Source organism: Electrona antarctica (assembly GCF_951216825.1).
Source record: "Electrona antarctica genome assembly, chromosome: 6".
NCBI lineage: Eukaryota > Metazoa > Chordata > Actinopteri > Myctophiformes > Myctophidae > Electrona > Electrona antarctica.
In genome coordinates, this window is record NC_136811.1 from 35,328,785 (window position 1) to 35,356,080 (window position 27,296).

Consider the following 27,296-nt stretch of genomic DNA (forward strand, 5'->3'; position numbering starts at 1 on the left):
TTGTAGATCTGCAATTTTTCAATAGCTAAATTATAACATAATGTCCCGCCCAAAATGGGTTAACTGTCCTTTTGCGCAGATCACGCAAACCTCAGCAAAAAGAAAAGGACAATATCGGAATATTGGAATGGGGATGACCTGGCATCCATACTGAGGGAATGTCATAATAGGCGTTAAACGTTTAAAAAAAAAAGAAATGTAATCACTTCACCTAGAATAGATCATCTACAAGCTCACAACGCATCACATTGCGAATGGGTTGCGTGAGCGATGCTAGGGTTTATGTGATTAAGGATAAATATATGAAACCATTGAAGAAGTCTAACTTTTCACTGCATGTAGTGGAATGTACTTACTAAAAAGTATCAGGACATTTTTATACTCAAGTAAATTAAGTACTTGAGTAAATATAGTTGATATTGGTGATCAGAAAATGTATTTTGAAAGTTGCATGTTATTTATCCTAATTTTAAAGTATAGTACATTATTTTTGGGCTTTGGTATCTATAGAATAATGTTTAAAGGTAATTGCACATATATAAACATATATACATGGCATGCACATAAATATGCACACAATCACGCACAGGTGCACGTACATACACACACATGACATCCTGAGGGAGTGCTCCTGTCACTCCCACACTGAGATTAACTGACACATAGCTGAATCTGTGAGTCACACAAGGAGACTAACCGCACGTTTTGATATGCATAACACTGATGTATTCATTTTTCCATCTCCCTCTGCATTCTACTTTCACAGCAATTTCAAAGCGCCTTTCTGAGCCCAGATTCTTTGCTTGAAGTATTTTAGAGGATATCGGATCAGACCTTACAATAAGCAGACATGTCACATGATTATTACAGGAGAAGCGGAAAAGTGCATCCTTATGTAAAATGTGGTACTCAAAACTAGTAGCCACCATATGAGAGTGGGTTAAAAAGTATACAAGCGGGTGGCTCCCGCTGGCCTAGCGGTCCAGGCGCATGCCACATATAGGCTCTGGCCTGACAGCGCGTTGCGTGTTCGAGTCCCGTTCATGATGACCTTTGCTACATTATGTCTCTCCCCTTCTCTCTCTGTCCCACTGTCCTGTCTATCTTCACTTGATACTATCAATAAAGGCAGAAAAGCCAAAAACAAATCTTTAAAAAAAAAGTATACAAGCGAAAAATCCTCCAGACGGAATTTTACAGTATAAATGTTCTTTCTCGCACCTGCAGAATGCCAAAGTACTGCTAAAAGTACTGCTAGAGGCTCTCTGAGGTAAAGCCAAGAAAAACAACCTCCTGTTTCCCACAGACTCATAGCTGCAGTCTGGTTTCACTCTGTGCTTTGGTGAGGATTAGTGTGAGATGGGAGGGCGTCATTAGGAGTCAAAGGTCAATCTAAACAGAGCAAGGCGAGATGAGATTAAGATCTCTGCTCTGAGCAACAGGCTATTGGAGATGAAAGTGACACTGGCTCAAAGTTGCCCAATTTATACTCTTGTCGTACGACCGTGTCACGTGTGGCGAATAGCAGATCCCCAAGTAGATTGTAGAGCTGCTATTTGTGTTGAGCAACAAGCAACACCACCGTAGGTACGTACAGTATATTTACAGACATACGCAACACACACACACACACACACACACACACACACACACACACACACACACACACACACACACACACACACACACACACACACACACACACACACACACACACACACACACACACACACACACACACACACACACACACACACACACACACACACACACACACACACACACAAAGATGAGCTCACCATGACTGTTGCAGCGTAGGGTCTCCACCAGCCTGTTGTCCTGATCATAACACACCATGGCCTGGTAGCGGTATCCCTGGCCGCACTCCTTGCCCTCTCCTTGGGCCTTCATCCCCAGCGCAGCCTCCACCCTCCCAGCCTCAGGCAGGATGCAATCGGACCAGTTCCCCACAGGCTGAGCATTGTATTTGTCACAGGGACAGTACTGGGTCTCGCTCAGAGGGTACATCTGGGTGTTCTTGCACTTGTCCTTCTTCTTGCTCCTCCCTGAGGAGTAGAAAGAGAGAGGGGTGGAGACTGATTTACACACTTGATCGCACGACTGAGGTACACTTGTGTTTTTGAGTGGTGTAAATAGCATGGTTGCTATGTTCACCCTGTTCACCCGGGTGTGATTTCATTACGTCAGACATGATTTCATTACGTCAGACAGGCTATATAAGACCTTACACCACTCAGTTCACACGGGTGTGGTTTTTCTTCCTATATACAGCTTTTCGTCACGTCACGTCTCACATTTGCCAATGTGTCTTTTGTCAATGTCTTTTGTCAATGTGTCTCATTGTCTCTGACAATGAGAGGAGAATTTACATCATACTGTATGTGCCTGAAATATGATCTGGTCAATTTATCTGGTCATCTTATATGATCATGGTGAAAAGATGAGTTTTTTTTAAACATTGTATCATCATGGTTAAAAGATAATAACATACTGTAAGTTGACAAATTAATATTATTAATAAATTATATAATTTTTTTATTGGATGATGGACGACAACAAGAGCGCCCCTCACTTCACACGGGTGTGATTGTTTTTATGAATATGAATAATAATAATACAATAAATACTGTATAATAATATTAATATTAATAATTGATTGCGCATTTACTATGGAATCGTGCATTTCCCGTCAGTGTGTTGTTTGGTTGGTTGGTTGGTCACCCCAGGCAAGCCACCATAGGCTATATGGTGCCCAGGTCTCGTGACATCACGTGACATCATCAGGGATGGAGATCCTTGATGTCATAGTAAATGTGACCTGCTGTCGCAGTTAAGCCCATATATGGAGATCCCTGATGTCATCAATATTGGCCAGCAACTCTACATCTGACCTCAAACCTCAAACCCTTAGATCTCGTGGATATATGTCAGAAGGTGTTCTGACATTCCATAAGTTGATCCTTCCCCATCCATCCTTCCTCTTCGATGTCTCCCTTTTGACTTATACCCGTCCATTCAAACTCTAGACAGGCCTGCCCCAACGTTATTAGTGCAGCCGCGCCCGGCAGCCGGCCCTACCTGGGCCCTCATCAAACCCTTTACCAAAGACTACTCCACTTCTGACGTGTGAAATAGATTTTTGACTGTTTTTTCAGTGAACTGTCATACTTTCCCTAACCTGCTTCCCGTCCAGCTTCCTGAGTGCACTGCAGCACCTTTTCCATCTCTCTACCAACCTGTTTTTGAATTATTCTAAAACAATTGAAATCCTGAATGGATGAAGTGTAGCTGCTGCCCACACGACAGGAAATAACATTTACAGTTTTTCTGTGCAATGACATTATGGGCTGTATTTTGCGTGTCTTAAGTACCAGGTCTTATGACTTAACTTAAGACCTGGATGACCTCCAGGTTTTAAGTTAAGTAATAAGACCTGGTACTTAAGACACGCAAAATACTGCCCCATGCATGATACATGTAACACACTTTATAGAGTTTTGTGGAGACCTAGAAGCTATTTTTAAATAGTTGAAAAATAAATAGCAAGCTCATAATGTATCACATTGCGCAGAGTGATATTGTAGATCGGCTATTTTGGCAAAGGTGTAGACAGAAAAAGTGATCAAAGTACAGTTGTAACTCATAAGTGCAGGTCTATACAACATTACATTATTTGTGCAATTCCGTGCAGTGCGTGCATGTCCTTACCTATCAGTGCCCTCTTCCTGGTGCGGACCCCAACACAGTCGGCCGTACAGGACGAAAACTTGGACCAGTTGGTGAGCTGGCAGTCATCCTGGCAGGGGAGCTGGCAGGGCTGAGTGATGGGTGGCATAGCCGTGGCAAATTTCAGACATTCTCTGATGTCTGCCTGAGTCCCATCCAGCTGGCGACAGGACACCGCTGGTGGAAATGAACACAGAGGTGGAAGGTTTCATTATGATTTGTTTGAGACCACTTGTGTCATCTGCTGCTGACATTGATGGATAACATAATGTATGCCCTTTTATTGATGGTGGAAAAGGCACTCTGATTTCTTTTTTTTTTACCTAAGCAAAAGTAGCAATACCACAATGTAGAAATACTCTGTTACGAGCAAAAGTCCTGCATTGAAAATGTGATGTGCTGTGTGCTTGTAGATCAGCTATTTTAGAATTTGAACATTTAAATCTACAAAGTAACTTGTAAGTGGAGTAAAACAAAATCACACACGGGTGAAGTGAGGGGCACTCTAATCATCGTACATCATCATGCATCATATCTGGCCAATCAGAATGCCTGTCGCCACAAATTTACATCATATTTCGCAGGCATTTGACCTACTTTCTCTTTTCATTGTCGATGGCAAATATGAGAGGTGTGGGGACAAGATGACGGGGACAAATCGGGGACAAGATGACGTAAATCTTCCCTTCATTGTCAATGGCAATTAATGTTTGTGTTGTGGACATTTTGTGGGGAAAAGGTCAAAAAAAGGTCAAAAAACAATAATTGTCTCTCAGATGTAGTGGAGTAGACATATTAAATATTGAGAAATGGACATAATCAAGTAAGTACATTAAAACTTAATACAGTACTTGAGTAAATGTAGGCCTACTTAGTTACTTTCCAACACAGTGTAGTGTTGGAAATAGATACTTTGGGCCAAAATGCTTTACCTTCCATACATTTTAGTGTATTCACACTAAATAATTTATAATTATCTTCATGGAAGTGTAACATGGTATGATAAATCTGTGTAATATTAAGTAGACCTTTACAACAAATAGACCAGTTTGTAATTATGTCAGATCTCACAGGAGCTGCAACGTGCCACATTACAACTGCGAACTCAATTGTTTTGACATTTGCCAGCCACTTTAAATAGCAATACATCATCATATTCATTGTGCAGTCAATAAAAAGGTATTACTTGTGTCGTACAGCAATATGTCATTTTCTTGTAAGGCAGCCAAGAGTGTAGGTCCATACAGAAATCAATCTCTACAAATTTTGGTTTTCTTTTGTTAAAGCTCTCCTGAGTGCTACTGGATAATACGGTTTGAAAATATTGTCTGCTGGTGTGTATATGACCAGTCCAGCATGTTTGGCAATGTTTTTATTATGTACTGTGTATGTACATACTGTACACGTACAATATGATTGTATACGTATGTACATGCAGGGCGCAGGGATCATCAATATGTCTGTACACGGACATATAAATTGGTCTTTGTCCGTGGCAACTGATATATTTTGTTTTACATAAGTCGGCATGTTTTCAGGGGTGTACAAATCCACTTGTGTACAAATCCATTTGTACACTCTCAGAGTTAGAGACCACCTTGAAGGAACACTGAAGGTCCCTTGACCACTGAGGGCTATAGCTCTTTATGTGTTTCTGCTCATATTATTGTCAGCTCATTAGTATGTCCGTCCGACAGAAATGTCCACCACACATAAATATTTTTTGGTGCCCGGGGCTACGGCCAGGTTTGGTTCCCCTCCCCTAGTTTCATAACAAATCAGTTACATTACATGCCATCAATATACAAGTTCAAATTATAACACAATCAAATAGTAATAAAACACAATAGCATCATAGAGGCAGCAATGACAATCTATTGATTCTGTCATTCAGAAGCTAGCTTTTTAAAATGAGAAGTCCACAGAGAGTAACTTCTCGCACAGTACATCGTCATTATGTCAGACCGCTGAAGCCTCATTATGCGCCGACATGTTTCGTGTACCGTCCTCCGACTCCTCCCTCACACAGTGGAGTGTGAGTGTCAGGATGATGCTGTGATAATGCATGCAGCTTTAGCTGCAGACACATGAGCAGACCAGCTGGTGACAGTCTTGAGTGTCAGGTACCGAGGCATGTGTGTGTGTGTGTGTGTGTGTGTGTGTGTGTGTGTGTGTGTGTGTGTGTGTGTGTGTGTGTGTGTGTGTGTGTGTGTGTGTGTGTGTGTGTGTGCGTGCGCGCACGTGATCGTGAGTGTGTCTGTGACGTGTACAAGTGTAGTTGCATGCATTTTCATGTGCAAACCGTGTTTTTTAACTGACACTCGCTTGGTGGTCAGAGATGCTGTAGTATTCCCCCTTGGGAATACTCTGTCCTATAACAGTGATGCACACTCCATAAGAAAGAAGACAGTGTGTTTCACTTTATCTGAGTCTACAATTAAAATGACCTCTAAGCCTGAGAATTGTCAGTGTGAAAACAGGAACATACTGTAAGTGTGTTCTTTTCAAACATTTTAATTTCATGAACCCCCAGCATTTAGTATGCATTAGACCACAAATGGAAAATATATATTTTATGTTCAAATGAAAAATGTGGCTTTAGGGGTGGTGCTAGAAGAAAAGCCATAAAAGTTCTCCAGAATCAAAATCCAAGGAGCATGAAGGTGCACAGAATATTCTATGGTAATCCAGCTAGCCGTTTTTGAGTGGACAGATGGACTGAACAACAGTGCCATCTTTAGAGCCTCATCAGTGGAACTAATTCCTAAGTCCATTAATTCAGTGTCAAAGAACAAAATGGAAATATAGCTGCTATTAATGGTCTTTTCTGTAGGAGCTGGAACATTAAGCAGGAATTGAATTATTTTAAAACAGCCTCACGTGACATATGGTACAGTATGTTAATCCTACACACTCAAACTCTGGAAAAGAAAGGGAAAGAGAACCATGAACAGGTGTACAGAGGCTCTTCCAGTGACTGATTGTTTTGCCTCCTCACACAACTTTTACAAAAAACATATTCAAATTGCATGACAAATGTCTGAGTTGCAGACACCAGCAGTATAACAACACAAACTGTGCAATGCGTGTCAAGAGACACATTACTGGTTGCATTTCCCTCACAAACTCATGTGCAAATGCATGCACTAACTAGGGAAATTGGCATTTTCTCTCTCTAAAACCCTGCATGGCACATCCATCTGTTTAGGGCTGTTTAGGGTGTAGGGCTCCTAAAGCACCGTAATGAATAACAATGTCACTTAGCACGATGCAGAGAAGGAATTTGGGGAAAGGCGGAAAAACCTCTTGTTTGAAGTCCTGATCCACAGGTCTCCTGAGCTCCGGGACGATCCTGCCTGACAAACCAGGGAACCAGTTGGCACTTTCTCCATTTGTGGGTCTTCCACCTGGAATAAATGAGGATATTACAGTCACACCATGCTAGCATACCATGCTGTTTGACTGCACCTAATGAATGAGTTACAGTAAAGGTAGAATTAACAAGCCACACTGTCTCCTTACATTGCATCAGCCTTTCTGTTGTTCCTGAACCCTACAGTATGAGACATACTGTTCTATCATATACTGTAAGTTGTCACTTAGGTTAGGGTTATCTTTTTATACTCATCCCATGACAGGACATAATATTAAGTATTTCTTCTGAACATGTTTCTGAAACTGAAAACCTTTCTCATCTTCATTATTTGTAATAGTATTCTGATGACATAATTAATTATTAGCAGGTGCATAGTTGCAAAAGACAAAACTGAACTGAACTCCAATTGCCTCTCAAAATAAGGTACACACACACACACACACACACACACACACACACACACACACACACACACACACACACACACACACACACACACACACACACACACACACACACACACACACACACACACACACACACACACACACAGAATATATACTGTATACTTTCGAAAAGAACAAACACAAGAATGAACAAGAAAGAAAAAGTTGCAAGGTGTCATCTTTCAGCTTTCTACCTGAAACCTGGGCAGACTTTGGCTGGCTCACAGTCTTTCTCCTCCTCCAGCATGTCAGGACAGTCCTGGCCTCCGTTGGAGGGCAGCTGGATGACGAGACGTTTTCTTGACTGCTTTTGCTTCACAATGTTACCAGCTGCATTGACACAGGTTACCACTTTATTGCAATCCATTGAATTACAATGACTGTGGTCTGTGGGAAACTGATGAGAGACACTTTAACCACATACACCAAAGCTTCCCTATTCTCTGCATGTCATAATAGGCAAACTGTAGGCGGACATTCTATAAAAATAGCCGATCTGCAAGCTTTTCAGCAAAGAGATTCATCATAGAGGGGGGAAAGGAGAGAGCCAAGTAAATACCGCTGGGGGAACGTGGTCAATGAAGTATATACGGTTTAAGTGGTTAAAAGTGATGACTGAAGCTCTTCTGCTAATTCTCATCTCAGTCTCCATCAGTCTCTGAAAACACTATGGCCACATATACTGTAGCGTGAGGGCTGGGCTAATCAAGCTTTGCACTGATTACAGGGGTTATGCAACAGGGAAGAACTACAGTATAAATTAAATGTAGCAATACTCTGGTTTGCTCAGATTAAGTTCATGGTATATCATCGTTAACACAAATGTTAATTAATTAATCAATCTCTGTAATGTGGTGTCTGCTTCAAAGTGAGTGCATGGGCACAAGGTTAAGAGATTCAACACTGTAATTGAAATTACTTACAATAATTAATTGTAATGGAAAGCACAACCATCATGTGTGAGAAAACGACAAATATTTATATGATGCAGTGTCAAATATGAATTAATGATATTTTTATTTTGTGTGATGCCACCATTTTGGCCCATCCCATATGGGATTATATGACACATTATTATACAAAACGAAAACAACTGACATTATCAATCCTTCATATAAGAAGGCAGGGCATCAAAATATTAACTATTTCACACCATAAATCAATTTCGTGTAGTCACCAGTGTTTGCTGTCTGACAAAGGTGGCCTCATCCAAAGGCTGCATGTAACAAAAATACAATCCATCCCTGACAGTCATATACGTGTAGGTTCAGGTTGTAGCCAACAGGACGTCGGTATACCGAGCACACTAAAAGTCACCCAAAAGGTTGTCCCTACATGCCAATCTGTCAAATGAATGACCTGTAACGAGATGTGAGCTGAGGGATACGAGCATACTGGAGACTTCAGAGGGTTGTTAACAGCACAGTAGCTTCCACCTCAGTCTTATATCCAAGAGAGAGTTCATTTAGTAGCTTCCACCTCAGTCTTATATCCAAGAGAGAGTTCATTTCCACTTCCCCAACAGTCTAATATTTCACTGGGCCACAGTCCCAGCAGCCTCTGTGTGAAGTAATTGATTTATGAAATGCCCGTGATTGGATAAGCACCTCCTTTTGTAATGCAAATTTCCGGCTTTAGCTTTTTCGCATTGGTTTTTCGTTTCCCTCATAGGGCTTCGAAAACAGCAGCTCGTACTTTACATTATTCATTTCATATCACTGCACTGGTGAGGTGCATTGCATCATACCTGCATCGCATGAGATAGTGCAGGGTGTCCAATCGCTGAATGGGGTCACAATGCAGTCCTTCTTACAGGGCATTCGACAGGGTCTCACTGTCCCTGGACGAGGACCATCTGGGCACCTAGACCCCCCCGCACGCACGCACGCACGCACGCACGCACGCACGCACGCACGCACGCACGCACGCACGCACGCACGCACGCACGCACGCACGCACGCACGCACGCACGCACGCACGCACGCACGCACGCACGCACGCACGCACGCACGCACGCACGCACGCACGCACGCACGCACGCACGCACGCACGCACGCACGCACGCACGCACGCACGCACGCACGCACGCACGCACGCACGCACGCACGCACGCACGCACGCACGCACGCACGCACGCACGCACGCACGCACGCACGCACGCACGCACACACACACACACACACACACACACACACACACACACACACACACACACACACACACACACACACACACACACACACACACACACACACACACACACACACACACACACACACACACACACACACACACACACAGTGAGTGCTGGAAACTTTGACAGATAGGCCTACACAAAACAGAAGCAGAGGGCTGAGGTATCTCAAATGAGTCATCCTATAGGACAAAAGCCAGAACTCTGCTGATTCACAGTGATAGATTCTTGGCTATATGGAATTTGTTATTTTTACAACACAGTACTAATTATGACATAAAACGAATCGAGGCCCGGGGGGCTGGCGTAGCTGTCTGGGCACCTAGGCTGGTAATCCAGCCTCTCGACTCCCAATCCCGACAATCTTTGCTGCGTGTCACCCCCCATCTCTCTCCCAACGTCAAACTACTGTAAATCAATCAATAAAAGACATACCCCCCCCCCCCCCCCGAAGGCCCTGTGTAACACTATTGGCTAATTTATAGTTCATCGTACAGCCGCGTTCCATGCCGAATACAACTGATCTACGAATTGCGGTGTTGTGAAAATGTCATTCGGTTATTTTCGGCATGGGACAAGATGTCATGAAACTAACTGGGAAACAAACTGGAATATTTATAGGCCTACACATGGTGGATAATCTAGGAAAACAGAAACTGATGCAAAACATTTGGGGCAGCGGTGGCCTAAGGGTTAGAGGAGCACCCTCGAAAGGTTGCCGGTTCGATTCCCCGGACGGGCAGGGAAAATCTGGGTGGGGAAGTGATTGTCATCACTCACCCAACACCGCTGAAGTGCCCTTGAGCAAGGCACTGAACCCCCAACTGCTCCCCCTGGAGCTGCTTAGTGGCCAACAGTATAAGACTGTGGTTGTACTGGTCAGCTCCCAGGTTTTAATGTGTCTGTGTGTTTCTATGTGCAGGGCGTTGTTGAAAATGAGCACCTGTGCTCAGCTACTTCCCTGGGTAAATAAAGGATAAAAGAATATAAAAAAAAACATAGCATCAGCACCATGGCTGGTCTGTGCCACTGGGTTGGCCATACTGGGCTATATGAGAAGAACTGGTCATATTCATTAAAGACACTCATTCCTCTGCAGTAAGGCATCTGAAATATGCCTCAAGGGTAAAACACTGCAGAGCGGCAGACAGGCCTTTGTTTTAACTGGGTTCGGCTGCGACTGGGTGATAATCTTTTTGATGGCTCTGGATAGAAGGTCATACAGAGGTTTCTCTTGAACAAGGCTTGCGGTTAATCTTCACTCAAATAAGTACCTCGGGTCCCCTGTTAATACCTCGCCAATGGATAAAGATAAATGGGACGACGCAGTCCCACTGAAATGCGTCTTGTTATCTGATCCCTGGAACACCACTGTAGCTCGCTCCCAGGCCCCTAAAGTAACATTGCAGCTCAGTTTCCTCATCCTATGGTTGACACAAAGATGATCTGGGTCAGGTTTAATGTTGGGGGGAGGATGAATGAGGGGGTGGGGGATGGGGGGGGGGTGCTGCATTCGTTAGCATGTCGTCGTCTGGTGCTTGAGTGGTAATGGAGCCTTACAGGCAAAATGTAATAATGTAACAACGAAACAAGGAGAGATTTATTTTTAATACCAATTGACAGAGCTAAATCCCTCCACAGCAGAACAAATCCTCTGGAGCGTTAATGCATGGGAATGAATGGTACCGTATAGTATACCCAAGCAGAACAACTGCAGGAGATGCAGTATTGGAACATGCAGATAAACGACTGACATAATATGGGTCAGGAACTATGCCAATAGACAATCCTGCTCAAAAAACGGAACAAAATATTAGACAGAAACACCTGCAATTCAGTGCAAGACTTGGGTCACGTACAGGTCTTTCAAAGTTCTTCTAATAAAATTGTAATTCTCACCCATGTCAAGTTTAAATGTCTTTTAGCTATCCATTGTTACTATATTACTTCACTGCAGTGTTTTATCAATGTGCAAATTAATAAACAAACATATTGAGTTGCTTCCAGCCAGTTGCTTCCAGTCATCATCACATAATGATTTTTAAATGCCATGATTTGCAACGAGGCAAGGGGATACACAGCACATTACCGGGAGTTTGTCCCATAGCACACCATTAAGATGTGCAGCCAGGCTAATGCTCATGTTGTACTTATTATTATCACTTTGAGTAATCTGTTCAATGAGAGGCTGTTGTTGAGCAGATGGTTCAGCAGATGAACAGAGCCGTCAACAATTGTAGAAGAGCACTGATGTCCCTCAATTAAAAATAATCCAAAAAAGTGGGGGGGAAAGATACAGTAATGAATTTAAAGGTGGGGTAAGTGATTTTCTTTGGTTAAAATAAGTGTTAAAAAGCTCTATATTGTGATAGTGTTTGTTCAGTAACCATTTAACAAAATATGTTTTGTTTTAACCAAAAAATATCACTTACTTTTACCTTTAATTAAAGTTAGTGACAACAAGAGCATCATGTTGAATCTACTGCATCATTAAAGTGTGGTGGTTCTTCTCAGGCTTTCCAGTGGTTTCTATTCTATCTATCTATCACTGTCCGCCATACAAAGCACTCATTAGGAGGATAATTGACTTGGCTTCATTCAGTACACAGCAAAAATCCTCAGCGTTAATATAAATAGACCTCCTATATTCTCAGGCGTCTAGCTTGGGGGTGGTATTCTGGTGGTCTTGGTGTTTACCTACCCATTGCACGCCACTAGCTCCTGCTCCAATCCAATTCAGAACACTAGTGATGACCTATAAGTGACCAAGGGCATGGCACCCCCCTATCTGCAGGATACAATCCAGCACTACACCACCTTGCCACATACTTCAATCAGTAAACAGTGCACAGGACGTCTGTGCACCCATATGATTATTATGACAGCCTGGCCAATGCTCCAAGCAACCTTGACACTTCTCCCTCCTGGCCCCCAAACCATGGAATGACCTTTGCACTCAGTCAGGACTGCAGGCTCACTCCAGAGTTTCAGCAGTCTCAAAACTCAAGTTTTCACACACCAAATCATCCCATAACACTCCTTATTTATTTTTACAGTACGTGTTGCCTATTTAGTCTAAAGTAATACCACTTTAGTCAGTTACACTGCTGACACTTGCTGTCAAACTTCCGAATCCATCAATTACACGGCAGGCTGAGACAGCAAGAGAGTATGTTACTGCCCTCAATCTAGAGTCCACAGATTCACATTCATAACCCATGAGTCCTCTGTCTACTAGCCAATGGCGAGTAGCATCACTTTGCATCATTTAATTACATCTTTCACACAGCCTCTGCAGCCTCTTACTGTATATGTGATATACAGTACAAACACACATTAGGCACCATTCACAGCGCAGATTGTCAAAATCAATAAGGCAGCCTGCTGTTTCCTCTCACAGCACATCTCAATAGGATGATAGCAGCCCAGGCCTGAGGCACTGACACACTTTGTAGTGACTGTTTTTCTTTACTGGTCTTTGACAGCCAGTATTTGTGAGTACTCTAGTGTATGTGTGAACGTGCACGTTTGTGTGTGTGCACGTGCATGCCTGTGTGCACTTGTGTGTGACTGTGACACGCACCATGTGAGGTTCACGGCCTCAGGGGATGAGGGGAAGATAGCTCAGATCTCTCTATGAAAGAGACAGGGCACATCTGCATTTTCTTCCAGGGTCTCCCAGGTGCACTGATCAAGCCCACCTGCTATTCAGATTGGTCCAGACAAAGAGGGTAGAGTTGGATAGTGTGACGTCATTTTATCAGAGTGTGAGCATCTCTGCTACAGTATTTAGTGTGTAATCCAGGGGGATAAGTGTCTTGCTCAGGGGGCGAACCAGCATAAAGTGCAGTCAATGGCAGTGGTACAGTATGTGAATGAAAGCCTATTGGTATTTTGTATTTCAGGGGAGAAGGGCAGAGAGAACCCATGACACAATGAGTTGGAATAGGCTTAATACAGTATATTGTGTTTGCAGCTGGTGTATTCAATCACCAATCAACTACACTACACTCAACTAGAGTTCGGGGCCGATACACATCCCACATTGCACTGCCGATGTAGGTGCCTTTTGGGGTGGCTTTTGTCAGAGTATTGTACACGTTTGTCTGTGTCTCTTTTGTGCCTATGGAACGCATATACAGGCGTCATTTGCCGCCGCCGTTGCTAGTTGTATGTCGCCCGGGCCTCCCCTTCCATCAAACTGATTGAAGAGCTGGTTCCTGTCGTTGGCCTCCTCCCTGGTACCCTCCACACACCTCCCTCGTGCTGTTGTTCTGTAAGCAGCTCTCAAATGTCTCTTTATAGCTACTGTATTTCTGGCCCTTGCAATGGAAATTAAGTCCCACCTCCTTCTCCATTCCCTTCATCCTGTCCCATGCCCTGTGCAGGCTATAGTCTTCCTCATAAGGAGGGCAACAATTTCCTGGTTCCTCCAAGGTTTATTATACACACGTGCCTGATGTAGTCTGTGATAGGCTGTACACTACATCTGTAGTCTCACGTTGCCATAATCAGAGATCTCTGTCTGTACTGACACGTATGGTGGCATTTAAATTTAACATCGTTTCTCAAACAGGGTGGAAACTATTTGGAGATGTACCTAAAGAACCACCTTCATATTGGGCTGGTGACAGCATTGTTTTCCAAATCTAGAAGCACCTTTGTTTGCACCTTCAACACACTCATGTGACATAGCACATCGGTTGCCTTCCCTTATTTGCACATACAGTACTATGGTGTGATCTGATATTGAGCTAACACCATACTAATAATGTCTGTGATTGGTTCTGTGAGAAGCGTTTCTCACTGTAAGCCTGGTTTATGAGATCAATTCATAGTCACCAAATAAACACAGACAGATGTGTGTGGGCATAATACAGATGACCCAAAGAGGCATCTGTGCAGACATGAGACATCCACCTATAGGAGGTCCACGCAGTGTCATTTTCTATGTCTGTGCATATGGAAGCATAAAGCTGCCAAAATTCAAATGAAATGGCAAATACGAAAAGTCAATTGAAATAAGAGAAATGCTTTTTCATTTCTTGGGACAAAAATAAATCTAAAATGCAATAGCATTTACATTTAATCTACAGATGTGCTCATTCTATGACACAATTCAAATTATAAATAAAATATCATTTGTATTTCAATTTTCAAAAAATGCCAGCAAATTAGTGGTCAATATTAAAATGAAAATGCAATTTAGAAGATTCAAATTTTTAACCTTCAGACAATGAACGCATTTAAGTGAATATATAATGCAATAGCATTTACATTTCATCTCCAGGTGTGCTCATTCTATGACAGAATGAAAAAGCAAAAGCAAATAACATTGCATTTTAATTTTCAAATTGGCGTGTGTACTATTTGAAAATGAAAATGCAATGCGATTTGCTTTTGCTTCATCTCCAAGTGTGCTCATTCTATGACCGAATGAAAAAGCAAAAGCAAATCGCATTGCATTTTCATTTTCAAGTCGTACACACGCCAATTTGAAAATGCAAATGCAATGTAAATTGCTTTTGCTTTCATAGAATGAGCACACCTGGAGATGAAATGTAAATGCTATTGCATTATATTTTCACTTAAATGCGTTCAATATCTGAAGGTTAAAAAGCATTTCTCTTATTTCATTTGAATCTTCTAAATTGCATTTTCATTGTAATATTGCCAACTAATTTGCGGGGCATTTTTTGAAAATTAAAAATCAAATGATATTTTATTTATAATTTGAATTGTGTCATAGAATGAGCACATCTATAGATTACATGTAAATGCTATTGCATTTTAGATTAATTTTTGTCTCATGAAATGCGTTAATGACCTTAACATGAAAAAGCATTTCTCTTATTTCAATTGACTTTTCGTATTTGCCATGTCATTTGAATTTTGGCCTTTATGCTTCCATATGTGCATACCTGTCCATGAGAAATGCCATTTACTAAATTTGTTTTGAATGCTATTGACTACACTCGCAATGGTTTTTAAATATTTTCATTTCAAGGACCCCCAAATTGATATGAAAAATACAAGGCTTCAAGTGTTTAAACTGTTACTCATTGGCTGGAACCATCTGGAATCTCTTCAAGGACCCCTGCGGATCCCCGGACCACACTAAGAACCAGTGTACTATGAAAAGCAAAAGTCCTCTAGTCTCTAGTCTGTGTACTATATCCCCAGTTTTAAGCACTAAATAAGCACTTTTAGAAATGGTTCAATGATGTCTGGTGAAGAGCCAAACAGAACCTGGCAGTATGCCTAATACTAGCCTATATAGTTCACAAATCAGTAAATCTTTTATGAAGGAGAAATACAGCATGGGTGTTAAGCCTTCAATATATTCCATGCGTCAAGGCACACAACAGTTTTGTTGGATTCAAGCATTTAACCATTGTCACATGTGGGTTACAATGTATAAACTACATACATATTACTAGTATATTTATTACCTGAAATACTAATTACAATGTACCGTATTATCTTCCTCAAGAAGTTTTACATACAGTATAAAGCAGAACAGAGCTGAGTCAAAAAATATATACAGATACATTTCAGGGGTGCAGTAGAGTATACCAGGTAGTCTTCATTGCTAACAAACCACATGTGAATTAATTCCCTTAAAAGTATCAAACCCATCTAAGTAGGCTACTGCCATTATCATCAATGAGGAATTATGAGGGCCCACAATGACAGGGTTAATTAGTCTGTTGGGGACTGAGTGTATATATGTATGGCCGCCTGTATGGCCGCCTGCAGAGGAAAGATAGCAACTGGGAGTTAACTTCACATAAAATGTACTCAGCTTACTTACTTTACACAGTCAAATCCTCAGTACGATTTTAACTCAGAGAGTTAACTTCACATAGAGTGTACTCAGCTTGCTTTACACAGTCAAATCCTCAGTACAAAATGGTACCAATCTTTCCTCTTCTCTCTATCTCTCTCTCTTACTATAGTTTCTGTCTCAAGTCACTCATTTGTCAACATGCAAGTCAATCTGAGTGTGGATGTTGCCTTTAACACCTTAACGAAGAAGCAACAAAGGAACAGCACTATGAAAGTAATAATAATAATAATAATAATAATAATAATAGCTCAGCCTCAGATATATTTTCTAAGTACCCAAAGTCGCTCAAGATCAAACTCTAAAATGTATTTATTTATTTATTCAATCATTATTTGTTTATTTTACCACACAAACTTTCTTTCTTATCATCATCTTGTTTGTTCACCGACACCTTTATACTGTACAGCCAACAATACACTAAAAATGGTTCATGCATGCAGACAGATTGCTACTGCACACTGGAAAGACTGATTCACACTGCGTCAAAAATAGCTGATCTACAAGCTCACCAGGTCATGTCATGATTTGCTATTTCTGTCGCGGGACAGCATCGCACAACAGAGCATTAGGCATAACATGCAGGCAGTACTAAAGGAAAATGTCTTACTTCTTGGGTGGCACTTGTCCCACGTTGATCCGGACACAAATCACCTTACGGGTCTGCATGCCCATGTTGGAACAAGGAGCCTGGCCATCCATGCCATCCCCAGGAGTAGGGCTGTTACGATGGGGACATTTTAATTGATGATTAATTGTCATACAAATAATTGCTATTAACGATTTAATTAAGTGTTTGGCGTTGAACATCATAACATAATATGTATATGTAAACACAAATTGCACAGGACAGATATGTAAACTAACGACTGACAATGATCAGTAGCCTACCGATACTCAATAAATAATGTACTATGGCCAAAATGTTTACATCTACAATGAGTGAAAAATAGTGGAAATGTTGAACATTTTTCAACATGGAAACGATTATGACAATCATTGAGATGATCTCAAATGTAACAGGCCTACCCAGCAGGGACGTTCACGGTGCTGTTAAGAGCTACGGCTGTGGGGTCTTCGGTGCAGGGACCCCAGGGCCCCGTCTGCCAGTGGTACACCGTGCAGGCATGTTCATTACAGTTACGCACCTCCTGAAGAGCACTGCTGTTAGGACATATGCCACCACCTGGGAACACAGTAGATACATTGACATGGAATGTGTATGTATGTGTGAATGCATGCACATACTATGGTGACATATCGTTGCTGTTGGGCAGAAAACATGTATGTCCAAATCTGTTTCTTTTCAGTAAATGGGAAAAGAGTCTAAGAACCTAATGGATTCAATGTACTGGACTGGTTTAGCAACTCTGATGCCCAGGGCTGGACTGGGTCAAAAATTGTCCCTGACATTTGGCCCAGACATTTGGCCCACCACAACCCGCACGCAGATAGCAGATACTCCACCGCTCCGTCGAGGCACACACAAACAAACAAGCCCTAATAACAACACTTTTACTGAAAAACATGTTCCTCCATGTTCTGATAATTACCGTAACGATCGGTAAAAACATTAATTGGTCATATGCCCGGTGTGTCAAGTGGCCAGTCAACATGTCACATTACAGCACGATGTGAGGTTGTAGATCGGCTAATTTGTTACTGTACCTTAGTGGGACACATGACGAAGTATAGGGCATTCATTCAAAGTTAAAATATTTAGATACAAGTTTCTGCACGGCAGCAATGATATATAGAGATAATATAGATATACAGTACATACAGTAGATGGATCTGTCTAGGGTACACTGTACATAAACTATAATGTATGTAATATACACACACTATCTACAGTACCTACCTATCTATTTTGTATTACCGAAATACTGAAGCACCAACTACCCAAAACGTCCGGTAGTTGGTTGAGGGTGTTCATTTTGAGGGTCTGTGTATTTTGTTTCATCAACAGTGAGAATCTTGTCGAACATAAGGTAAACTTTACTGATCCCCGCAGGGAACTGTGACAGATGGAGAACAAAGAAGCCTTTAAAACTGAGATGCTGTCAATTTGCAACAGTGTGTGGTGCTGTGAGGAGCTGAACAGCTTGATGTTCACATTGAGTTTCAAAGGCTTCCTCTCACTCCATGTCACAGGTCTTTCTGCAACTCTCTCTGCTTGCCTTGCCCTCAAACCCTCTTTCTCTCAGCTCATTTCTGCACTGTGATGGCAGTCATTCAGTATGAGCTAGAGCCCTCTCTGCATTTAGAGTAATTGCCCACCGATACTGTGTACCGCCTTGTACAGTGATGGAGAGAGACAATGAGACGATGTGGGCGCAATTCCTCAAGTTGAGTGACAGCCAGCTCAGTAATGAGCAGTGGCACTCATACAGTTGGGTCAGAGAAGAGTGCAAACTCAGACAAATCTCACGCAAATGAGCATGACTTCCTTTTTTCCGACTGATCCACGCTAAAGTAGCTGACAAACAATATGGCGGCTCGAGCTCCACTGTTGGCATGATAAGGCTCCACCATTGAGCTGTGGTTGCTTCTACTAGTACACTCACTGACCCAGAAACAAGCAATGTGTTGGGCAGCAGGAAAACATTTAGAGGTAGGACCGAACATACAATAAGGATCCGTGAAAAGGTCTGCTGTAATGTGACCACCAGCAGGTGATACAAACAAATGCCTGGTGGTCACATTAAAGCGCCAAAACGCTTCTTAATTACACTTATTCATGTTTGCACAATACATTTTGGCTTGCAAATCCAACATCCATAATGTATTGGATGATCTCAGAGCTTGAATTATGTCATTCAGGGCCCCGTTGGCTTCGCAGTTTGCACCAGATGGTAGGCTGCATTTATATTCTCAGAAAATAGTGATCACTAGGGAGGAATGTATTTCTCGACATTCAAAATACCTTCTCATGTTTATGCCGCAATGTGTTTGCACTGGTTAAAGTTTTTTTCTTTTCATCCCACTTTGTCTCTTAACCAATACAATGATGGCATTGACGCAGACTAAGAGTATAACTATTAACTATGTTTAAAATGGCAACCACAATTCTACTATTATATCATTACCAGTTATCTAGTTTGTGATTTCACATTACATTTACCAAAAAGTTCTGGAAACTTTGGCACTCGGGAAAGACCTTTGAAAAACATGGATATTGGATATGTTAATGTTATGGCTTCAAGATACATGAAAATGCATAATCACAGAATAATCACAGAGAACGATCACTACCTAGTTGTTCAATATTTTTCACATGGTCTATAAGACTGATGCTGACTCTAATACTTGGTTGAATTTGTTCTGATCCAATTAAAATTTACCCTATGGCTGTTATGATAATGCTCTGTTTTTAACACAACTCAACAGATAAGCAATTCATTTTACTTTTGCTATATGTAGACGTATTGCTAGAGGCTAAACACAGCTACAAGCTACGACTAATCACAAACGTTACCCTCCATCACTGTGATCCATGCCACTACCATCGCAGTTACTATGAGGAATCCAAATGCATCCAGATAAGACAGAAGAAAATGTTTCGCAATGCGACACAAAGAGACAGACGGACAAAAACACAGACATACAGAGAAAGGGCAGTCATATTATGCAGACAAAAGGATCTTTGAGGCAGATAAGAGATGAGTGTCAGGCTGAGAAGGCCGACGTATACATACAGACAAATAATCACTGGGCCAGATAAGCAGAATGTTTCAGATAAGCAAAGGCACACATGCAGACAAGTGTGAAATCCAAACAGTCGATGAGTGACAGCAGAGGACGCCCGAAAGGCCATGACTACGCTGATACCGATGCCTAATTTACATCTATTTCCCTGTGCGATGGCACCAAAGTCAGTTCGCCAGTGGGCACCCACCTTCCCCAGCGTTGTAGGCCAGAATGGAACGAGTCCTCATCTGCTTTCCCTCAATGGTCTTGCTGGAGCACGTTTGCGAGCATGTAGACCAGGGGGTCCAGTCACTCAGGACACAGTCCCGAGAGCAGGGCACCTCACAGGGTACAGGCTCTGGAGTTGGGCTGGAAGCACACAGGCCTCTCTCCACCATCTCTCCTGGTACAGTAGAAACAAAGAATGATGCAATCAAATGTGTTTGGTTATGTACTGTACGGTAACTACTGTACCTACTGTATACCATTTTTATTACAGGTACAGCTAGCATGTAAATAATGGAGACTATTGTAGATACATAATTTAGGCTTTTAACAGATGCTCTTATCCAGAGCACATCTTTTTCACTTATTTAGGCTAGTGTAAGCATATTAATTCCTTGTAAAATACTTGAATATTTCACATTATGAATTTATGCTCACTTACTTCCTGGACTACATATTGTCTCAGTAAGACAACCCTCCCCCTATCTACAAGGAGGAGCAGTGCACCAAAGCATTATGGGTATTGTAGTCCAGGAAGGAAGTGAGCCCAGTGTTGATGACATCAGAGACACTGGGCTCACTGCTAAAATCTAAAATATCTAAAACCACATATTACACACATAAAGTCCCCCAGGAAAGTGTTCTAAATCTTCAAAACGTCATTAACATATATTTTTTTGCAAAAAGGGTGAAGTGTCCCTTTGACTCAATACACAATCTCAATCAGCCATGTACATGGAAAGAAATAATTCACATGGATTCCTGGATTCCTATATTTTACACTTTAGGCCATTTATTATTCATGAACTCCCAGCATCGCCCTTAAGTGGATTATATTAACCCATATATATCCTCCATCTTTGCTCTTAACTGCTTTGCATTCTGTGATGAACCAAACAGACATGTTTCTCTAAGCATTTATATGCATGGAGGAAATTCTTTCGAAGGTTGAGGTCACAATTTCAAACAGGAGAGAATCACTTCAAAACTTCAATGGACTTGACTTTGCATTAAGCTGTCAATTTGACACATATGTAGTAAACCAATCATGACTTAACTTGTGCCGTCACGGAAATACGAAGTGACAAGGAAAACCGCTGGCTCTCAGACTGTTAAATGTTAAATGAAAAATGTGAATGAACAGAACACCCACTACTGTATGCAGGGGAAAACCCTTCATGTTTCTCCATGAGTGCAAAAAGGAAGCAGCTCCCAATCTAACTGCGCAGACAGTCAGCATGAGGAATATCAATAACCAGGTTCAATGACATTTGTATCGACCTCCATCTGCTGCACGGAGACCATCTGTGTGGCCTTTTATTTTTATTTTTTTCATGATACTCGAAGGAAATATATGGCTGACACCAGGATGACACCAGGATAAAAAATCTCTGGAGCAAAATGTAGAGTGAAGATTCAAGGAAAACAAATCAATTTTCATCAGACAAGGGAGTCAAGGTGGAGGGAAGAGGGATCAATCAACCAAAGTGACGGTAGGATACTAGGAGGAATGGAGTATCAGCGCAGAGTTTCGGTTAAAACTGCAGTACAGCGGATGATTCCACTCAACCAACATCAGTGAATGTCAGCCACTGATATATTGTATGCCGTCTGATCTGTAGTCTAGTCATGTTTAGCACTCTATTTGGAGCTATATGAGAAAGTATTGGATATATTGCAGTATTGGATGAAATAGTGAAGATTTATTAAGTGCATTTGGAACTGAGTTAGAGTCCCACTGCAACAGCATGTTCCATTTTATTTTCTTTAACGCTGACCAAATTGCATGCAATATACAACATGCTAGATGGGAAAGGGACTGCGTGGGAAAAAAATCAATGAAGTACTATAGCTTATTTTGTCTGTAGCCTGCAGGCTATTAAAAAAATCCAAGGTGCATCTGAGAGTATCTCTACAGACTGCACCACCACACCTTATACAAAAGATTTACAGCAATAAAAGTAGCAGTAAAAGTCAGGGGCATGGGAGACTCTGAGACCCAGGGCCACAAAAAATGGATTTGATTAAGTGTGAGTAAGACTTAATTGTGCATGCAAAGAAGAGGAGTGGAACAAGAGGAGAACAGAGTAAGAGACAGAGTAAGAGTGAGAGAGTAATATGTGGCAATGCCGAATTAAACGAGCATGAAAGCAGGGGTAAAAAGACTAGGGGAGGGATAAAGAGGGGAAGTGAGTGGGAGTGACTGTGGGGAACCAAAGTTCATAAATGGCTCATGTTGGCTAAGCGGAAGCTCCACACACATTATCCAGAGTTACAGGGTTATTACCTGGGTGCCCTTGGACAATATGCAATGTTCCACACAAAGACCTGCACTTCTTCATCAGTAATGGAATTGTGGGTCAACAGCAGAATTCATTCAGGAGAGGAACATGCAATGGACTCTTTTATCAATTGGCTACCTAGTATGATAGTACACTTGAATGGCATGCTTACTTCTGAAATTGTCAAACCTAGAGCACCAGCACAGTATTTAAGAATATTAACTTGAACACTGGGCTTTAAATCAGTCCAGAAATCCAAACAGCAGCAAATATTATTTCCATAAAACTCCATGAATTTGTTGCACTTTGATGTAAATCCTTCAACTATAATAAGTACAGTCAAATTCTACGAATACAATTCTGCCATGGTGCCTTCCATCTCACCGTTGCTGTTGACACACTGGACCTCTGGCATCTGTGTCCCAAGGCCACAAGACTTCCCGTCATCAGGGAGACACTGACCCAGACTGACCAATCGCCAATAATAACAACTGGGCTCATCACACGGTACTGCCTCCACCAGGTGGGGACAGTTTCCTGGCCCTCCTGTTGGCCTGTTGGTGACCTGCCTTCTCCGCAGTCTGAAGCCTGGGGCACAGAGGAACATTTTGTGAGTTTGAACCGTAGACTGTAAAAAAGTATGGATGGATATAGTGACCATGACATAACCCATTCGATTGTGCCTTCAAGTAGAGCATTTTGACAATTGCCCTCTTGGTTTTGACTGGAGACATATGGGTTTTTGCAGCCAGAATTCTGGTGCTGCATACCTTAAACTGTAGGTTGTACAATCAAAAGTGTATACAACTCCCCATATAGGCAACATGCCCAATCTGACTAACTAGATTTTAAGCTAGTTAGCATTTCTTCTTTTTAAATAAGCTCACAAGTTGCTACACATTATCTACCATCTTTTTATTTTCCATATCCATTGGCTACAATTGGCTTCCAAATTTGAGGTAGAGTACCATTTTACAAAAAACAAATGTTATTATTTTACATTATACGTATATTATACAATGCTTTATTGTATTATATTTACTGTTCAATTGCACACATCATTTTTGAAAAGTGAAAAATAAATGAATGTATTATTATTATTATTGGTCAGCAGCTGTATAACACTTGAATGGGCCTGGGGAAGATAGCAGCTTAACCTGAAGAGGTGTTCAAATGCCATTTTCTCATATTTGTAAATAAATTAGGCTATGGGTATGTCATGAGCATACCCATCACCCGGCCTTCTTTCTTGTACAAGCGCTTGGGTGGCGCAGTGGTAAAGACCCTGACAAGGAGGTTGTGGGTTCGAATCCACCGTGGTGCATGTGGCTGTGTCGGGCATCTATGCGAACACAATTCTTGGCCTACTGTATGTTCGGGAAAGGAAGCCGGGCAGGGAGGGTGGTATTGGTCATTGTATGTACTCCTATGGGCTGGGGCAGCACTTTTTAGCAAAAGGCCGATGCACACCTCAAGGCTATTGACAGGTGCGTAGGGCAATAAAGCATAATGAAAAAAGGTTATCTTTGAAAAACAAAAAATGTTGCTCTTTATTTCAACGTTTCGGTCTATTTCAGTCTATTCGACCTTCATCAGGACAGACAAAATGGGGGCAGCACTTGTCAGCAGGGAATGTTGGACGGGAGGAGTAGGACGAAGGTCCTACGTCCCCCGGTGTGGGCTCCTCACTGGCAGGCGAGTCAGGTGCAACAGCAGTGACTACACAGAAATGTATGCGGGGAGGAATTAATAGGCATAAAAACTAAATTGGGAGAAAAGGGGGGTAAAAAATATTGGCTACTATAAATAAAAATAAAAATCTACATACTAGTGTACATACTAATCTATACAGTGCTAATTTGTACTTATTACACGATTCTTTGATGATGTTCTAAATGAAAACTATATCCTAAAACCACGTCATAAAAAGAAAGACAGGCCCGGACGTAGCAACTAGGCTCAATGTAGCCTGACAGCGCATTGCAGGTTTGGGTCCCGATCCGGACAGCCTTTGCTGCGTGTCACTCCGCATCTCTCTCTCCCCGTTTCCTGGCAAACTACTGTCCGATCAATAAAGGCATATAACCCAAAAATAAAAACAAAGACATGCAACTTCAGAGAATTACATTCAGCTTTAGAGGTCAGGTTGAAGTCTTCACTGGTTTAGTTGGATTACTCATGTCTCTACCCTAAGACCTGACTTTGTTTGAATTCAGTTAAATCTGTTTAACCTGTAGAAGCAGATGCACCTGTTTGAGGTACTTGTATGTATAATGTATAATGTATAATGATCATCAATAGAGAAGAGAGGCAGATATCTCCCCTTGTGTGTATTGTACGTATATTGTCTTGTTTTGTTTTGTTTTGTTGTATGTATTGTCATAGTCTTTTTGTTTACATGTATGTTTGATTAAAATTCAATAAAAAGTAAATTGAGAAAAAATAAAGAAAAAAAAGACATGCAACTTCAGGATGTCTTCCACCATTAATAAAGTAAGGACAAAGGCAGAAAACATAAAAAGCAAGCATCAGTGCTCAACACTAACTCATTAATGTATTGCTTATCAAGTAAGCAATTACTACAACACCTTACTACAGTACCTTTCTTCCCAGCTTGGTCATCGCAGTTTTCAAAAGTGCATGGTCCCCAGGCCCCCCATGGGGACACCTCGCACTCAGTGGGACAGGGGATATGGCACAACTGGGACCTGTTGGGGATGAGGCCTTCACACAGCTTGTTTTCCACTGGACGGGAAGCTAGTGGGGAAAAGTCAACGCAGAGTACACTTACAAAACAGACAAACTGTTGGTTTCCATAGTGTTTCCCTTTTCCAAGATGTCTCTCTTTGATCATAATACGCTTTTCATTTGAGAAATGTTTACAATGAAATGGAAACATTATTAATAGTATCATTTAGATTCTTACAGGCCCTTATTCCAAGCATAAGGTCCCAAAAGAGAGACTATATGCAAACACAAAATTGTTGCCTGTGAAGTGCTGCCATGTCTTTCTCCAACCTTTCTTTGTTTTGTTCATCACCCTCCCTTGTTAGCATGTCACAATGATAAATTAGTAATTATTATCCAATGCATCATCCCACTATCACATACAACAGTGCATAACTGACTCTCCACAGAGTCATAACTAAGAATTCATGGATGCTACAGCAAAGGTGTGAGAAACCGATGACAATATCTTAGCTCATGCATATTCCATGAGGTGTAATTTGGTGCCAAGTTTACCACACTGCCACAGTTTTGGATTTAGAAAGGGTTATCTGCGGTACAGTACATGCTTCTATACGTTCCCACAAGGAGACAAACAAGGTGAGATGCAATCTTTGATTAACTGAAGACAACGGTGAAGCAAGTGTTTCTAGATGTTAAAATACACATTGATTAATGAAGTCGATAAAAAGAGTCTCTAAAAGTACTGTAAGTGTATGTGTGCAGATTTATGCACACATGGCTGCATCTGCACTTGGGTGGGCAGTGGTTTCGCTGTCAACTTATCTCCCTGCACCTTATTTTCTGGTTGGGGCTGCACCAGCTAACTGACACTAAGCCTCACACATATGAAACGCACAAATGCACAGTAGGATTTCGTCCATCATTTTAATTATAGGTAAAAATAAAAAAATAAATAATAATAATAATAGTATGTGGCAGTGTTTTATAATAGTGTGTATATCTCATTTTGGAAAGAAACACACACAAACCTCATACACAGAAACTGAAACATCAGTGTGGGTATGATCCAATGATTGCATCAGCTATTGCAAGATATTCCCAATTCCACATAAATCACACTCCCTGTCTCGGAGAAGAAATTTCCCCATATAGATCGAGATTCCTGACACAGCTTTCATCCTAATCTACCTATCATCAAGTCTTGAGTGGTCAGAGCTCCACCAATGCCTGTTCAGTTGGTTAAGTTAAGGTGCCATTTCAATTTGACCCTTTTGAGGCGTTGTTGAAAGATGGATAAGTTCCATCTGCTACCTATTCATCCACCTGCAGTTAAGTCGTTTTCATTCACACTGCCTCATGCGCCAACCGTTCTTAAGAAGTTCTTAAGAGGAAATTTGTTCTTAGACCCACTTAGGAAGTTTTTAAGAAGGTTTTGGGATCCCTCAATCTTTTCTTAGCTGTGATTTGTTCGTAGGTAAGAACAGAATCTACGCACACTGTGGAGCACTCTTAGGGTGCCTTTTTCGTTCTTAAGTGCAATCTGAAAACATAAAGGGAAAACAGCGCCATCTGCATGATGCTCAAAGTTTGGTCTGAGGACCTCAAGGGGTCCTTGAGGAAGTTCCAGGCAGTCCACAGCAAAATATGGAATATTTTACCACTTTAATCCCATTTTATACTTTGAAAATAGCCAATATACAAGCTCACAAACGCGTCCCATTACTGCCCATTTTGAGCTTGTAGATCGGCTATTTTCAAAACATTTTGATAAATCTTCAAAACATTACCCTAGCAGAAA

At 41.5% G+C, this 27,296-nt stretch overlaps 1 protein-coding gene across 1 annotated transcript in view; it reads right to left on the reverse strand.

Moving 5' to 3' along the window:
* The window catches only part of thsd7ab (thrombospondin, type I, domain containing 7Ab), an 89,436-nt gene that overhangs the window by 50,893 nt on the left and 11,247 nt on the right, over positions 1-27,296 (reverse strand). Inside the window, exons 4-13 of the mRNA XM_079503483.1 lie at positions 25,409-25,564; positions 23,192-23,395; positions 20,509-20,703; positions 17,651-17,796; positions 17,221-17,300; positions 9,317-9,432; positions 7,764-7,899; positions 7,051-7,154; positions 3,730-3,924; positions 1,800-2,066 (exon numbers count right to left, since the gene is read on the reverse strand). Coding sequence (XP_079359609.1) covers positions 1,800-2,066; positions 3,730-3,924; positions 7,051-7,154; positions 7,764-7,899; positions 9,317-9,432; positions 17,221-17,300; positions 17,651-17,796; positions 20,509-20,703; positions 23,192-23,395; positions 25,409-25,564 — 1,599 coding nt within the window. The remainder of the gene's footprint in view (positions 1-1,799; positions 2,067-3,729; positions 3,925-7,050; positions 7,155-7,763; positions 7,900-9,316; positions 9,433-17,220; positions 17,301-17,650; positions 17,797-20,508; positions 20,704-23,191; positions 23,396-25,408; positions 25,565-27,296) is intronic.